We start from the raw sequence: 17,396 nt of genomic DNA, 5'->3' as shown, positions 1-17,396 counted from the left end.
CAATCCCAAATCAGCCCAGCTGCAGGGCATCACGGGGTGAGTAGGGCAGGATACTTTGGCAAGCCTCAAGAGTGACCGGACGGGGAGATGAGCCCTAAGGTGGGTGCTGGTCACAGGCCGTCAGAGAGATGTAACAGAGGAACAGAGCTAGGGTGACCTGTGCAGGGGGGAGGCAGGGTTCCCGCGAGGAGGGGAGGGGCGTGGGCGAGCGGCTGGGGGTGACCCGTTTTCCTTTTGGGAAATGTGGTCACCGGAACAGAGCAGCTTCATTCTCACCACAGAACTCAGCCTGGTCCGTTCTTCAGTGGTAGCCGCTCGCCAGCGTAGCTGCACGGGTGAACCCCCGACGTGTGGGCAGAGAAAACCTCGATTGCACCCGAGCAGCTCAGCTGGGGCATGAAGTGAGGCAGCTCCCCGGCCGCCAGCTGCTAACCCCCAGCCCAGACAACGTGTCCGTCTACATTGCTCAGAAGGGTGCAGCTCTCCGGCCCGGCATGCGAGGGCACACAGGGCCCTGGGGGCCCAGCGTTCCACATGCCGGCTGGTCTCCCCTGCCCAGAGCAGGGTCACGCTTGCAGGGAACGATCCAGGACAAAATCTGGCTTGCAGGGCCGGATGAACCTTGTGGGCCTGGCGGCAAACATGTTTGTGGGCCCCCATGGAGCCAGGCGCGGGGAGGTCAGTCCCCAGAGCAAGGGGCAGCCAGAGGCAAAGGGGCATGGCAGGGGCGGCCCTGCTCTGCCCAGTGCGAGGGCACTATTTACAAACCAGCAATTGCCAGATGCAGTCCTCCCCCCCCCACCGTCCAACACCTCCCGACTCCCTACGGCCAGAGCCCCCCTGACCCACTATGCCCAGCACCTGCCCAGACCCACCCACAGATGCACAGCACCCTGCACAAAACCATCCCTGCCCACAGCCCCACCACAACAGCCCAGCACCCCCCACAGAACCTCCATTCCTTAGTGCCCCGACACACACAGACCCTCCCCGCCCCCTCACAGCCCAGGACCCGCCCAGACCCCCCCCACAGACCCTCCCCACCCCCTCACAGCCCAGCACCCGCCCAGACCCCCCACTCCCTAGAGCCCCGACACACACAGACCCTCCTCACCTCCTCACAGCCCAGGACCCGCCCAGACCCCCCACACACACAGACCCTCCCCGCCCCCTCACAGCCCAGCACCTGCCCAGACCCCCCACGCCCTAGAGCCCCGACACACACAGATCCTCCCCGCTCCCTCACAGCCCAGCACCCCCCACAGAACCCCCACTCCCTAGTGCCCCCACAGACACAGACCCTCCCGCCCCCTCACAACCCAGCACCCCCCACAGACCCCCCACTCCCTAGTGCCCCGACACACACAGACCCTCCCCGCCCCCTCACAGCCCAGCATCCGCCCAGACTCCCCACTCCCTAGAGCCCCGACACACACAGACCCCCCCCGCCCCCTCACAGCCCAGTATCCACCCAGACCCCCCACTCCCTAGAGCCCTGACACACACAGACCCTCCCCACCCCCTCACAGCCCAGCACCCGCCCAGACCCCCCACTCCCTAATGCCCCAACAGACACAGACCCTCCCCGCCCCCTCACAGCCCGGCACCCCCCACAGAACCCCCACTCCCTAGTGCCCCCACAGACACAGACCCTCCCCGCCCCCTCACAGCCCAGCACCCGCCCAGACCCCCCACTCCCAAGTGCCCCGACACACACAGATCCTCCCTGCCCCCTCACAGCCCAGCACCCCCCACAGAACCCCCACTCCCTAGTGCCCCGACACACACAGACCCTCCCCGCCCCCTCACAGCCCAGCACCCGCCCAGACCCCCAAGGGACCCACTCCCCCACGCCCTGCCTCCTGGCCGCACTCGCCGGCCCTGCTGGGAGGCGACTGTGTCTGCCGGGCTGAGCCGGCAGCGTAGCCAGGGCTGGTCCCGGGGCTGGGAATCGCTCCGGCCCCTCAGGACTGGTGTGATCAGCCAGGCCAGGACCTGCCCCACCCGGGGTCCCTCAAGACGCACTTGCCTGGAGGGGCCCAGCCAAGGCCCCCACACACACCCCTGGCTGAGACTGGCCAGGCTTCTGCACCAGTGCCAGGCAGCTCAGCTCCGGGGGTGCCCTGGGGTACGGCCAGGGGGCTGAGGAGCAGGGGTTGGGGCCAGGGGGTGGAGAGGAGCTGGCGGGCAGGCCGAGAGGAGCAAGCGGTGGGTGGGGGGAGCCAGCGGCGTCTTGGGGTGCAGGGCAAGCGGAGCAGGCCTGGGCCCGGCTCCATGGAGCCACTAGAGCCCTTAGAAACCCGGCACTGCTGGCTTGGAGACGCCTGGGAGTGCCAGGAACCAGAGGGCTCCCCCGGCCGGAAGCCCCCGCGTACGGCACAAAGCCGCCCCCGAATGCAGGCTCTGGACGGGCCCAGGCTGCTGATTGCCGGCGTCAGGAGACCCAGAGGCCCGAGGCAGATCCCCGGGCCGCAGGAGCGGTGGGGCTGCGTCAGCATCCAGGCAGGGTTTCAGCTCGTGTTTAACTCTGCGATGCCGCACGGCTGAAGACGGGCGGCTGAGCAGGGACCCTCGCACGCACCCGGCGCTGCACGACTCTCGGAGAGACGCCAGGTCCCATCCCCAGCGTGGGGGAACTGCCACCCACGGCCTGGTATCAGCCGGCATCCGCTCCCCCTGCCCAGGCTCACTGCCCCCCGACCGGGTCCCACAGAGCGGAGAAGGCCCAAGGCAGCAGGAGGAAGGAAGCCTTGATGGGTCTGGACTCCCAGCGGCTTTTCCCCCAATTCCCCCTCCACTGCGCCTGGCCCCTCACTGCTCTGGGGCCGCACAGGCGGGCAGGGCAGGGCAGGGCAGGGCCGTTCCCCAGCCCCGAGGCTGCGGCATGTGGCTCGGCCTGCCCTGAAAAACCAGGACCTCCACCACGCCCACAGCCATTTGGGAGAGCTGGCAGTGCTGCAACACGGGCCCCCCCGGCTGGGGCAGGGCGCTCCCCTCCCCCCCTGCGGCCCCCCGGCTGGGGAAGCATCCAGCCAATCCTGTCTTCCTCTACCCAACACTGTCCTCTGTTCTCCCTCAGCCTCCCTCCTGCCCCCCCACATCTGCTCCCCCCCGCCCCCCACTTCCTCCTGCACCCTCATCCCCGGCTGCTCACACCCCCTGCCCTGGTTTTCCCACAATTGGTCCTCTTTGGAAGTTGCTGGCCAGGGAAATCTGCACATCTTCCCGGGACATTGAGTCCTGGGTTTTGTCACCCCCTGCTCCCCAGCCTCGCCCGCCTTTCCCTCGGGGGGGCCCTTGGCTTGGTCTCCGCAGAGCCTGGGCCCCGGGGGAAATGGCTCACCTGGGAGAGGAGGCTCTGGATCTGAGCAGTGTCCTCAGGCATGGGGGGCCCTGGGGGAAGTGGGCTGGGCCCGTGCGACCCCTCGATGGGGGATGTGGACGGGACATGTGGGAGTAGGGCACTGGCCCCAGCCCTTTTCCCCCCATTCTCCACTGCTCCTCACAGTGCCAGTCATGTGCCCTGCCCAGCCCCGAACCACAGGCTGGCAGCCATGTTGCCAGGGGCCAGGTTTCAGTCCATTACCATCAGTGGGATGTGGCCACCTCCCTCCCCCTGCAGGCAGACCACAGGCCATCCGGCTGGCTCCAGCCCCACTGACAGTCATAGCCCACAGAGGTCAGTTTGGCTGAGTGAAAATTGGCCACTTGCGCAATGTTTTTGTCGTCTCATGACCCCCGCCAGCGGCTGGAGTGGGGAGAAAATCCTGCAGGTGGCTTTTCTGCTGCTGGTGCCAGGGACCAGAGCCGAGGGGGCTGAGCTGGACCTTGAAGAACTGCCCTGCGGGGGACACTGGATAGGAACCCCACCCCCCACAGCAGTCCCATGCTGCCGTCCAGCCCACCCAGGCACATTGCCCTCTGTGCCCGTGGGTGGGACAGGCTGCTGCTCAGGGAAAGGGGGAACAAACAGAGCCCCTGGTGCTGGCTGCTTCCTGCCAGCCCGAAGGCCGACACACAATACCTAGGGGGGCCCGGGCACTGTGCCAAGAGGATGGCTGCTCCCCCACCCCAAAAGGGACCCGTGTGGCCACAAGGTGGAACAGCCGGGCAAACCTTGCTCCCTCTCTGCAAACCTGTTTGCTTGTGAGCGCGACAGCAGGGCAAGGCACAACCCGCAGTTCCTCCAGCCGTCCTGGCAACGTGAGGGCAGCTTGGCAGCAAGTCTGTGCACAGCAAGAAGAGGGAGCGTGGCTGTGCAGAGACCCTGCCCCACGTCCCTCCTGTGGAGTGAGGCTGCCGGAGGGCAGCGGCTCACCCTGCAGGGGCTAAGCATTTGCACTGGGCTAGAACGGACACGCTCAATTTCCAAGTCCAACTCCCAGCTCGGGTGCTAGAGCGCAGTCCCTAGCAGGCGCAGGGAGCGGATACTTCCCCCGGCCAGAGGTGAGAGCTCTGCCCCTTAACTTCACCCTGGTATCAGAAAGAGGCAGCTCTGTGAGGAGCAAGTTGCGACTGCAATCCCACACGCCGCCATGAGCTAGCCGGATCGGTTCCCTTTGGCATTTGTATCATCGCACCCAAGGACGTAGCCACCCAGCTGTGCGAAAACGCTAGTGCTCTACTCAAGCAACCGAGCTGCACCTTAGCGTCTCATGCCCAGATTTGCAGGGCTGGCGTAACTCTCCTGCTTCCTGCCCCACTGGCTATTGAAATCTAGCTCACTGCTTCTGTCGAGCAGAGGCTGCCGTCTCCAGAGAGCTGGTTGGAGCAGACATTCCTCTGCAGGGTGGCAATCTGGGATCTTACTCTGAAACTTGTAAAGTCAAGCAACCTTCACCTCGAAAATAAAGACAGAGGGTGACAGGAGGAGAGGGGCAGCAGGAATGATGAAGGACAGCTCTGCACTACAGAGCTAGGTACGCTCCTCTTGGGAGGGACAGGAGAAATGTCTGCCCCCCTGGGTAACACAAGGGCAGAAAACACCAGTGCCAGAGAAGAGGGAAAGATCGGGGGGAAAAAAAAACAGAAGAGTTAGACAGAGAAATTCCCAGCACATGGGTCACATGAGTTGCGGGAGAGTCTTGCACCAGGGGCTGAAAGCCTGGCAGGACCAGTAGGATTGACTGTGCCCATAGCTGGTTGTGGGGAGGGGACTTTGGGGCTGCGTGAAACATGCACAAGTTGCATCTCAGGCAACTCCAAACCCGCTGCATCTGGGGTTTCCTGCTGTAGCAGTAATGGGGAAGTTTCCCTCAGTCCCAGCAGCTAGTGATATATAATTTCACACTGGCTGTTCTCCTTATCCCTAAGGGGCCAATCCCTTTTTGATCCCTGATGAGCCTGTGGCCTCAATGATATTCGGAGCTTCCTAGGGAGACTCTAAGGCCAGAAGGGAGCGTTCTGACCATTCAGTCTGACCAGCTGCATGTATCTAGTGGCAATGAGTTCCACAGGCTAACAGCACACTGAGAGGAAATACTTTCCCAAGCAGATATAATTGTGTTGCCTTTCCACAACAGTGGCTGTTCTCTTGTTTATGTCCTACAAGAAGGGGATGTGCTATTCACCCTGTTGCCACTCATTGTGGCGTTACACCTCGCACAAACAACCCGATACAAGACGTGTCCACTCTCTGGGCTCTTCGTACGCTTTACCCAAGGCGGAGAAGGCACTGGTACCAGGGCGCAGAAGAAAGACGCTTGCATCAGAAAGCGATCTAGCAATTTCTTTATTCACCAAAGTTCCACAACACCAACAGCAAAGCAACGCAGCGCTGGCCCAGAGCTGGGGCTCCCAGAGCAGCACGCTCAGCTGAGCGACGGACGGAGGGACACCAGCCCGCAGGCAGCCTGCTGGGGAGAACGACACAAAGGCCTGTTCAGATTTCTAGATGCTGGGAAGAAGGGCTGGATGGACAGGGATGGAGATAGGTTTTGCTTACAAAGAGGTTCCTCCAAACAGGAGGGGACTTCAGTCCCCACGGTCCACTCAGTCTAGCGCTTCTGACGCTGACAACGACACCCCATCTAGTTGGATCCAGGTGTAATGGGGCCAGACATCCCACCGCCACCCTGAGACCACTCACTCTCTTCAAAGGCCACTGAAAGAATGCAACGCACGTGGGAATGGCATTGAATTCACCCATGTGACCCGGGTTTGAACCAGTGATTTACCAGCATCTCACCACGACCCACCCCCCAGTCTCATCCCATCCCTGTGATGGGCATGGAAACCTCCCCGCTGAGTTTCCTGTGCACGCAGACTACAAGAGACCACCGTGCTCAACCTGAGGAACCGTCTGAGCTGCTGCATCAAGGCAATATACTGAAAAGGCCTCAAATGCACCTGGCCCAGCTCCAGCCGCCCAGCTCCCAGCCCTTGATGCAGACAAGGCTGGGGGCAGCGGGACAATGTCAGTGGGGTCCGTCAGGCCAGCTCCCTGGAAAACACACCGTCTGAGCCTCAAGAAGGCGGCCAGCAACAGGCCCAAAGCGGATCCGGTTGGCTCTTCCCCACTGCACAGAGCAATCAGACATCGGGAGCATAGGACAGTAAGAGCGAGACACCACTTCGTTCAGGCCAGCGCTTCGCAAGGTGACCAGCCAGCTGCATCTCACCCTCTGCGCCCTGTGTGCTCCGGGGCAAGGGAAGAGGAGGAGATACTGGTTCCAGCCCTCGGCAGCAGCACGGAGTCTGCTACCACGTCAGCTCCTCTGGGGGACGCCGTACCTGTACTTGGAGATGGTGACGTTGGCCAGTCTCCCGTAGACGGTTGGCAGCACATCGTCACGGTACTTCTCAAAGCCCACGCGCTCGTACATCAGGCGGGCCTCGTCCTGCACCATCAGGGTGTTCAGCACCACAGCGCTGCAGCCCCGCTGTTGGGCGAAGCAGATCACCGCCTGGCACAGTGCTTTGGCGATGCCCAGCCCCCGGTAGTCCTTCCGCACCGACATCCGCTTCAGCATCAGCTCCCCCTTCTGATGGTCAGATGGCCTGGCAGCCACGGTGCCCACCACACACTCATCCGCTTCTGCCACCCAGAAGCAGGAGCCCTTGCTACCCATGTAGGTCGTCCTGATGTCTAGCAGGTCCTCCTTTAAGCAGTGCTCGATATACATGGTCCAGAAGTAGCCGAGCAGCTGCCGCCCCATAGCCAGTAGCAGTGTGACGGCCAGGATGGGCAGCAGGAGGGACTTGGAGCTGGTGAGCAGGACACAGAAGGTGCAGGCCAGTACCAGGATCACCCAGGGCTGCTTTAGCACATGCACACACAGGGCAGGGACATACTCGCTCATCCCAGTGGCAAACATCTCGCGCACCGCCTCGTAGTCCTCGTCTCTGTACTCGCGGATCCGATAGTCCACCATGGCGCCCTGGAGAGAGAGGGGAGAGAAGCTCAGCACAAGGCAGAGAGCAACAGGCCATGGGTCAGCAGAGCCGTAGCAGAGCAAAGAGCACAGGTCTGCAGGCCATGAGCTCCCTCTCTGGCCTCAGGCAAGTCATTTCCACTCTCTCGTGCCTCAGTTTCCCCATCTAGAAGAAAGGTTCGTGTACTCCCCTCTCCCTCAGAGGGGCTGCGAGCATTAGTGGGTGTAACTATTTATTGGTAGCATCCTGGTAGCTCCTAGAGCCCCATCTGAGATCATCAGGGCCTCACACTGCTAAACGCTGTGTATGGACCTACATTACGAGAGTCCCAAAGTGCAGACAGTCTAAACAGACTCAGGGCAGGAGGGAAAGAGACCCAAGGCTGGGAAGTGACTCATTCAAGGTCACACTGCAGGTCAGAGTCAGGAGCAGGACGAGATCCCTGGGGGCGATTCCCAGTCCGGTGCCATATCACTGCACTACCTACTTCCAGGCTTCCCTCTGACACCCATCAGCACAGTGCCCAAGTGCCCCACAGCCTCAGAGGCAGGGAACGATCGCTCCGCCTCACAGATGGGGAAGCTGAGGCAGAGTTGAGGTGAACGGGCCAAAGAGAAAGAGACAGTGGCAGAAGACAGCAAGGGAGCAGAGACAGGGACACAGGACACCGGCTCGGCTCCACCCCAGTCCGCAGCCTCCTTTTCAGCCCCCCCAGCAGCCCCCGTCCCTGCCGACGTTCGCACACACTACAGCAGGGGTCGGCAATTCATGCGTGTCATTGCCCACATTTCTTGGTCATGGTCTAGGCAAGGTCCAGACTCCAGAGAAACCCGTTCCACACTGCGAGCGCCCCTGTTCAACAAACACATTCAGGGCTGTGTAATACAGCCCGGGGCTATGGCTTGAGTTTTAGAGCATTACATGAAAAATAAAACCCAACCCGTCGGGGTCAAAGTACTGTACGGTGAGGGATTTTGTCTGGTCAATCTGGAGGGAATACATTCAACCTGGTAGGGTGCTGTACACGGTGGGATATGGTCAGTTCTTGATGACATTGACACTCCTGATCGCAACTACCAACTGCTGTGCTCCTCTGCTACCGTCACAGGACAAGGCTTCAAAGGGCTGAAGAAGGGGCGTGGGGAGAAATGCAGTTGAGAGAACGGTGAAGCTAGGTAATTCTGAAGGAAGGGGAGCTAGGATAGACAACAGCCCTCATGCTGCTAAGATGCACACGTGTGATCAACTTTACACACTGGGGGTAGCTTCCCTGAAGCAATGGGACTATTCAGAGCGTATAAACAAAGCATATGCTTTCATCTTTGCAGGATTACGGCCAACATTATTAAATTAGCACCCAATTTTACAAACATTTTTGTGCTCAACTTTACGACCACGAAGTCCCCTTGATTTCATGACAGTAAAGTTAAGCATGTGCAGAAGTCTTTGCAGGATTGGGGCCCAAGGCAAAAAGCATATTCAGGATCAGGCCTTTATTTAATATACTTTGCGTGATATTATTGTATCACGATTATACTCCATTATTCTTTTTATTGTAATTTTATTATATTATTTCCACATTATTATTTTATTTGGGTTTTTTGCTACTTTATTTGATCAAGAGTTGGTTGACAATTTAAAAACAAAACTGGTGAAAAAAAACAGAAGTTGTCTCCACTTTACCAGCTCTGAAATCGAACAATTTCTTGCTAATTTTGTGATTGTTTTAAAATCAAAACACAGCACATTAATATTTTCATGTAATGAAAACTGGGGTTCTCAAACAAACATTTTTCATAACCCCATTATTAATGTTTATAACATTTTGAAAAAAAATCGCAAAGTTGAAAAAAAATCAACTTTCACTTTTTTCACTTTCCAGAGAAGCCCACTTTTCAATTAAAAACCTTTGCTCAAAAAACTTTCTACTAGTTCAAATGTTTTCCTTTATTGTTCCCTGTTATTTATTATATTTCTATTTTATTTTCCTTTAGGACATTATTTTATCTGCTACATATCTATTAAATCCCAGGCTCATCCCAACTCCAGGCACAAGATCCAAATCATCTAAGCTAACTGCATCAAATCTGATCTGCCACCATTTATTCAGATGTGGTCACAGTCCTGTCAAAACAGAACGTTTCACAGCACCCTACTCTGATCCGTCTCCCTTCAAAGTCAATGGAAAAACTCCCATGGACGTGACTGGTGCAAGATGAAGCTCTCACTGAGGGCAGGTTTCTGTGCTACCAGTAACGGAATAGCTTTTAGTTTTACCTGTTATGCCCCTGACTGGTATCTGAGCTGGGAAAGGCAATGGATTGGAGCTACAGTTCCTCCCCTCTCACATGGGGCTGGGACACAAACAGACACAGCATGACCCTGATACAGAAAGAAATTCCCTGAAAGTGACAAGACACAAACTCTCACTCTGCCCCCAGAAAGAGTGGGGGACAGTGATCTCGAGGGCCGGGGGGGGGGGGAAGATAAGCCAATGAGCGATCTGCCTATTGACTACCCCTGGACTAAAGCTTCCTACTCCAGAACACCCACGTGGGCTACAGACAGTGTGATCCCAATGGGGATCCACAGTCTCTAGGACCTGAGGTCATCCTTTGCTCTCTAGGTTTGCCCCAGGGCTGAATGTGCTGCAGGTGCAATGAGGTTTATATTAGCAGCTCCCATGGTTCGAGTGACAGCTGCCCTCTGGGAGAGGCTCAGGACAGAGCAGGTTGGGTCACCTTGGGAGAGAGGAGAGTACAGCCACAACACAGAGCCAGAGAACAAAGCCTGGGAAGGGGAGAAGGGAAGGGAGAGATTCCAGAAGGCTCCTTCCCTCCCATCACAGCAAAACAAACCCCCACCTGATCAGCTAGAGCTCCATCCCCACTGCAGGGGCCTAGGTGGGGCAGCGACCAGTGCTCTATTAATGCCTAAAAACAGAACATAAGCCAGGCTCAAACCTGCATTCTTATGATGGGAAAAAGAAAAGGAGGACTTGGGGCACCTTAGAGACTAACCAATTTATTTGATCATAAGCTTCCGTGAGCTACAGCTCACTTCATCAGATGCATACCGTGGAAAGCATAGAAGATCTTTTATACACACAAAGCATAAAAAAATGGGTGTTTACTACAATCTCTCCCCCCACCCCACTCTTCTGCTGGTAATAGCTTATCTAAAGTGATCACTCTCCTTACAATGTGTATGATAATCAAGGTGGGCCATTTCCAGCACAGATCCAGGGTTTAACAAGAACGTGGTGGTGGTGGTGGGGGGACGGGGACAAGGGGAAATAGGTTACCTTGCATAATGACTTAGCCACTCCCAGGCTCTATTCAAGCCTAAGTTAATTGTATCCAATTTGCAAATGAATTCCAAATCAGCAGTTTCTCACTGGAGTCTGGATTTGAAGTTTTTTATTGTGATATTGCAACTTTCATGTCTGTAATCGCGTGACCAGAGAGATTGAAGTGTTCTCCGACTGGTTTATGAATGTTATAATTCTTGACATCTGATTTGTGTCCATTTACTCTTTTACGTAGAGACTGTCCAGTTTGACCAATGTGCATGGCAGAGGGGCATTGCTGGCACATGATGGCATAGATCACATTGGTGGATGTGCAGGTGAAAGAGCCTCTGATAGTGTGGCTGATGTGATTAGGCCCTGTGATGGTGTCCCCTGGGAATAGATATGTGGACACAGTTGGCAACGGGCTTTGCTGCAAGGATAGGTTCCTGGGTTAGTCGTTCTGTTGTGTGGTATGTGGTTGCTGGTGAGTATTTGCTTCAGGTTGGGGGGCTGTCTGTAAGCGAGGACTGGCCGGTCTCCCAAGATTTGTGAGTGTTGGGTCGTCCTTCAGGATAGGTTGTAGATCCTTAATAACGAGCTGGAGGGGTTTTAGTTGGGGGCTGAAGGTGACTGCTAGTGGCGTTCTGTTGTTTTCTTTGTTGGGCCTGTCCTGTAGTAGGTGACTTCTGGGTACTCTTCTGGCTCTGTCAATCCCGCCTGCCCTGAAACTTCATTTACTCACCTCAGTGAGCATCTTATTCTAATGGGGATCAGTTAATTGCTCTCTTTCCCCACCTTGTTAAAAAAAAGCAGCTAAATGCAAATAAGCAGCCCCCTTGCTAATGCAATATTAAGGAAGCGGTTACAATTCACTTCAGCAGGTGGGTATTGTAGTTGTAAGAATGCTTGATAGAGATCTTGTAGGCGTTTGTCTCTGTCTGAGGGGTTGGAGCAAATGCGGTTGTATCGCAGAGCTTGGCTGTAGACGATGGATCGTGTGGTGTGGTCAGGGTGAAAGCTGGAGGCATGTAGGTAGGAATAGCGGTCAGTAGGTTTCCGGTATAGAGTGATGTTTGTGTGACCACCGTTCATTAGCACTGTAGTGTCCAGGAAGTGGATCTCTTGTGTGGACTGGACCAGGCTGAGGTTGATGGTGGGATGGAAATTGTTGAAATCATGGTGGAATTCCTCAAGGGCTTCTTTTCCATGGGTCCAGATGATGAAGATGTCATCAATATAGCGCAAGTAGAGTAGGGACATTAGGGGACAAGAGCCGAGGAAGCATTGTTCTAAGTCAGCCATAAAAATGTTGGCATACTGTAGGGCCATGCGGGTACCCATAGCAGTGCCGCTGATTTGAAGGTGTACATTGTCCCCAAATGTGAAATAGTTATGGGTGAGGACAAAGTCACAAAGTTCAGCCTCCAGGTTTGCCGTGACATTACTGGGGATAGTGTTCCTGACGGCTTGTAGTCCATCTTTGTGTGGAATGCTCGTGTAGAGGGCTTCTACATCCATAGTGGCCAGGATGGTGTTATCAGGAAGATCACCGATGGATTGAAGTTTCCTCAGGAAGTCAGTGGTGTCTCGAAGGTAGCTGGGAGTGCTGGTAGCATAGGGCCTGAGGAGGGAGTATACATAGCCAGAAAATCCTGCTGTCAGGGTGCCAATGCCTGAGATGATAGGGCGTCCAGGATTTCCAGGTTTATGGATCTTGGGTAGCAGATAGAATATCCCAGGTCGGGGTTCCAGGGGTGTGTCTGTGCGGATTTGATCTTGTGCTTTTTCAGGGAGTTTCTTGAGCAAATGCTGTAGTTTCTTTTGGTAACTCTCAGTGGGATCAGAGGGTAATGGCTTGTAGAAAGTGGTGTTGGAGAGCTGCCGAGCAGCCTCTTGTTCATATTCCGACCTATTCATGATGACAACAGCACTTCCTTTGTCAGCCTTTTAGATTATGATGTCAGAGTTGTTTCTGAGGCTGTGGATGGCATTGTGTTCTGCACGGCTGAGACTGTGGGGCAAGTGATGCTGCTTTTCCACAATTTCAGCCCATGCACGTCGGCGGAAGCACTCTATGTAGAAGTCCAGTCTGTTGTTTTGACCTTCGGGAGGAGTCCACCTAGAATCCTTCTTTTTGTAGTGTTGGTAGGGAGGTCTCTGTGGAGATAAGCTATTACCAACAGGAGAGTGGGTTTGTGTAGGGGGGGGGAAGAACCTGGATTTGTGCTGGAAATGGCCCAACTTGATTATCATACACATTGTAAGGAGAGTGATCACTGTAGATAAGCTATTACCAACAGGAGAGTGGGGTGGGGGAGAGAAAACCTTTTGTAGTGGTAAACACCAATTTTTTCATGCTTTGTGTGTATAAAAGATCTTCTATGCTTTCCACAGTATGCATCTGATGAAGTGAGCTGTAGCTCACGGAAGCTTATGCTCAAATAAACTGGTTAGTCTCTAAGGTGCCACAAGTCCTCCTGTTCTTTTTGCGAATACAGACTAACACGGCTGTTACTCTGAAACCTGTCCTTACGATGGGAGTTTGCAAGTATCACAGTTAAGGTTGCAAGACCTCCCCAAGTAGGAAACCCCGTACCTCTGGATTTCACTCACACGTGACTGACTTCCTCGGGGTCTCCATGCCCGAGCTCAGCCAAGAGGGGGAGTGTTGGAAAGTTTCAGCAGCGCTGCTCCCGCTGAACACACATTCCTTCCCTCACACTGTACAAAGCCGACAGTGATTTTCCACCCAGATAAGCAAGAGCTGGACTCTGACACTTGGCACATAACAGGGGTTCATTCTGGAGTACAGCCACAACTCAGGCTGGGAAAAATCGGCTGAGATTCAAAAATACAGGAGATTCAAAATAATCTCCACATGCTCGGGAGAAGCTGTATGGAGCTGCACCCTGGGCGGCACATTTAATTGACCAGAAGATCTCCAGGGTGCTCAGCACCCATGTGCCAATCCCACCTGCCCTGAAACTTCATTTACTCACCTCAGTGAGCATCTTATTCTAATGGGGATCAGTTAATTGCTCTCTTTCCCCACCTTGTTAAAAAAAAGCAGTTAAATGCAAATAAGCAGCCCCCTTGCTAATGCAATATTAAGGAAGCGGTTACAATTGAAAGGGAAGGATCCCACAGCATTTAGGCCCCAATCAGACCCATGAACCGATGCAGAGGTCCAGTGACCTCAGTCAGACCCACAAAGGTCTGCAAAGCTGACCCCAGCCCTGGCTCAGCGCCTCAGCTGGGCCGCTCTTCAGCCCAGGAACCGTTGCCCGTTTTCTGTGCAGCGCCTGGCATGCTTGTGTGCGCTACAGAAGAGAGAATGAATTTAGCCCCGGAGCGATTAGCTGCTGGGCTGTCGCCCGCTCTACTGCCGAGGGGCAGGAGCGCAGGGAACACGCACCCCCAGAGTTGGCAATGCCGTCCCCGGTGGCTCAGAGCGCACACGTGCAACATCGCCACCATCTGCAACTCTGCTGCCTTTGCGGCTGTGGGGAGAGTCGCCCCCACACTGACAGGCGGCTCCACGCGGGGTCCCAGCGTGGGTCAGGGCTGGCTGTTGGCAGCGCCCTAGCAAGGTGGTATGGTCACACCCCGTGACGGGAACCTGGGCACCCGCAGGCCCTGCCAAGCCCCTGGAGCTGCGGGACACCTCAAGCCCCAGGACAGGACATTACAGGAGCCTGCAGCGTCCTGGGATCAGGACCCCAGCTGGGGTGAGCCACTGGCTGAAGGGCACCCGCTGCACCAAGGGGGCAGTCGCTGCCAGGCACCGCTCGCCCACGAAGGGGGGTGCGCAGGGGGAGGTGGGCAGGGCAGGCGGCGCTACGGGCAATGTGCCCCAGGGGTGCCCCTGTGACTGGGGGGGTGCTGACTGCGGCTCCAGACCGAGGGGATTCGGGGCAGGGGGGCGGATGTTTCTCTTCTCCCCAAGTGGGTTTGGAAGCCTCAGTTCCGGCCCCGGAGCCCCCAGGTCCCAGCCCCCCCTACATGCACCCCCCGCACCTCAGCCCCCCGAACCTCCCTGTGCACCCCGCCTCCCCCCACACCTTGGCCCCCCCTTGCACCCCTCCACACAGCCCCCCCGTGCCTCGGCCCCCCCTACAACCCTTCCCTCCAGCCCCCACCGCACACCCCCAACCCCTACCTCCCCCCACGCCTCGCCCCCCATGCACCCCTCCACCCAGCCGCCCCGTGCCTCGGCACCCCCCACCTCCACCCGGCCCCCCCATGCAACCCCCAACCCCCGCCTCCCCGGCAACCCTCCAGCCAGCCCCCCCATGCACCCCCAATCCTTGCACCTCGGCCCCCCCGTGCAACCCCCAACCCTCGTCCCCCAGTGCCTCAGCCCCCTCCTACAACCCTCCACCCTGCAACCCTCCCCTCCAGCCCCCCGCGCACCCCCAAACCCCACCTCTCCCCACATCTCAGCCCCCCCATGCACCCCTCCACCCAGCCCCCCCATGCCTCAGCCCCCCCTGCTTCTACCCAGCCCCCCCCATGCACCCCCAATCCCCGCCTCCACCCGGCCCCCCCATGCAACCCCCAACCCCCGCCTCCCCGGCAACCCTCCAGCCAGCCCCCCCATGCACCCCCAATCCTTGCACCTCGGCCCCCCCGTGCAACCCCCAACCCTCGTCCCCCAGTGCCTCAGCCCCCTCCTACAACCCTCCACCCTGCAACCCTCCCCTCCAGCCCCCCGCGCACCCCCAAACCCCGCCTCTCCCCACACCTCAGCCCCCCCATGCACCCCTCCACCCAGCCCCCCCATGCCTCAGCCCCCCCTGCTTCTACCCAGCCCCCCCATGCACCCCAAATCCCCGCCTCTCCCCACGCCTCGGCACCCCCGCCTCCACCCGGCCCCCCCATGCACCCCCAATCCCCGCACCTCAGCCCCCCTGTGCACCCCCCAACCCTCGCCCCTCCCATGCCTCGGCCCTCTCCTACAACCCTCCACCCCGCACCCTTCCCTCCAGCCCCCCGCGCACCCCCAAACCCCGCCTCTCCTCACGCCTCAGCCCCCCCGTGCACCCCTCCACCCGGCCCCCCCATGCCTCAGCCCCCCCTGCTTCTACCCAGCCCCCCCATGCACCCCCAATCCCCGCCTCTCCCCACGCCTCGGCACCCCCGCCTCCACCCGGCCCCCCCATGCACCCCCAATCCCCGCACCTCAGCCCCCCTGTGCACCCCCCAACCCTCGCCCCTCCCATGCCTCGGCCCTCTCCTACAACCCTCCACCCCGCACCCTTCCCTCCAGCCCCCCGCGCACCCCCAATCCCCGCCTCCCCCCACGCCTCGGCCCCCCCTGCTTCTACCCGGCCCCCCCACGCCTCGGCCCCCCCTGCTTCTACCTGGCCCCCCCATGCACCCCCAAACCCCGCCTCTCCCCACACCTCGGCACCCCCGCCTCCACCCGGCCCCCCATGCACCCCCAATCCCCGCACCTCGCCCCCCCGTGCACCCCCCAACGCCTCGGCCCCCTCCTACAACCCTCCACCCCGCCCCCTTCCCTCCAGCCCCCCCAACCCCCGCCTCCACTCGCGCCTCGGCCCGGCCCCACTCACCGCCCGCCCCGCGCGCCTTCGCTCGGCAACGCCACTTCCGGGGACACCCAGAGCACCCGCGTGACACCGCCCGGAGCAGTTGTTCATTGGACGCGCTCCTTCTGAGGACACGCCCACATACTCTCGCTAGCCAATAGGCGGCTACCGTGGCGCTGGGCAAGGAGGGGGCGGCAGGCGCGGGGGCGTGGCCTTGCCCGAGGGGTCAGGACACAGGGCGGAGGGGCGGGGCCTTACGCGGAGGGGCGGGGCCTACTGTCACATGGCCTCACGCTGGGGAAGGGGGATGGGCTCTGATCCCCAGGGGGTGGAGCATAATCCCCTGGCTAACCCCGCCCCTAGCTGGGCGGGGCCAAAAACCAGGGGCGTGGCCTACTCACCAAAGATTGAGCTTTCCTGAGCTATAGCTCACTTCATCAGATGCATACCGTGGAAACTGCAGCAGACTTTATATATACACAGAGAATATGAACCAATACCTCCTCCCACCCCACTGTCCTGCTGGTAATAGCTTATCTAAAGTAATCGTCAGGTTAGGCCATTTCCAGCACAAATCCAGGTTTTCTCACCCTCCACCCCCCCACACAAATTCACTCTCCTGCTGGTGATAGCCCATCCAAAGTGACAACTCTTTACACAATGTGCATGATAATGAAGTTAGGCCATTTCCTGCACAAATCCAGGTTCTCTCACTCCCTCACCCCCCTCCAAAAACCCACCCCCATACACACACAGACTCACTCTCCTGCTGGTAATAGCTCATCCAAACTGACCACTCTCCAAGTTTAAATCCAAGTTAAACCAGAACATCTGGGGGGGGGGGGGTAGGAAAAAACAAGAGGAAATAGGCTACCTTGCATAATGACTTAGCCACTCCCAGTCTCTATTTAAGCCTAAATTAATAGTATCCAATTTGCAAATGAATTCCAATTCAGCAGTTTCTCGCTGGAGTCTGGATTTGAAGTTTTTTTGTTTTAAGATAGCGACCTTCATGTCTGTGATTGCGTGACCAGAGAGATTGAAGTGTTCTCCGACTGGTTTATGAATGTTATAATCCTTGACATCTGATTTGTGTCCATTTATTCTTTTACGTAGAGACTGTCCAGTTTGACCAATGTACATGGCAGAGGGGCATTGCTGGCACATGATGGCATAAA

General features: G+C 57.7%; 1 protein-coding gene across 1 annotated transcript; it reads right to left on the bottom strand.

Annotated features, from left to right (window-relative positions):
* Positions 1 to 5,707: 5,707 nt before the first annotated feature.
* LOC144264360 (putative N-acetyltransferase camello) lies at positions 5,708 to 16,287 on the bottom strand. The gene is made up of 3 exons (XM_077816087.1): positions 16,243 to 16,287; positions 6,733 to 7,379; positions 5,708 to 5,855 (listed from the first exon to the last, which is right to left on the bottom strand). The coding sequence occupies exons 2-3, from the start codon at positions 7,371 to 7,373 to the stop codon at positions 5,732 to 5,734; spliced, it is 765 nt and encodes a 254-aa protein (XP_077672213.1). The 5' UTR covers positions 7,374 to 7,379; positions 16,243 to 16,287; the 3' UTR covers positions 5,708 to 5,731.
* Positions 16,288 to 17,396: the final 1,109 nt, after the last annotated feature.

Source organism: Eretmochelys imbricata, chromosome 4 (assembly GCF_965152235.1).
Source record: "Eretmochelys imbricata isolate rEreImb1 chromosome 4, rEreImb1.hap1, whole genome shotgun sequence".
NCBI classification, from domain to species: Eukaryota; Metazoa; Chordata; order Testudines; family Cheloniidae; genus Eretmochelys; species Eretmochelys imbricata.
This window is presented reverse-complemented; position numbering and strand designations above follow the sequence as displayed.

Excerpts from the sequence above, each read along its gene's own strand:
- LOC144264360 (XM_077816087.1), bottom strand. The coding sequence starts at position 7,373 with ATGGTGGACTATCGGATCCGCGAGTACAGAGACGAGGACTACGAGGCG. Across the intron at positions 5,856-6,732 it reads GTCACCATCTCCAAGTACAG|CAGGCTGCCTGCGGGCTGGT; the intron begins GTACGGCGTCCC and ends CGTTCTCCCCAG.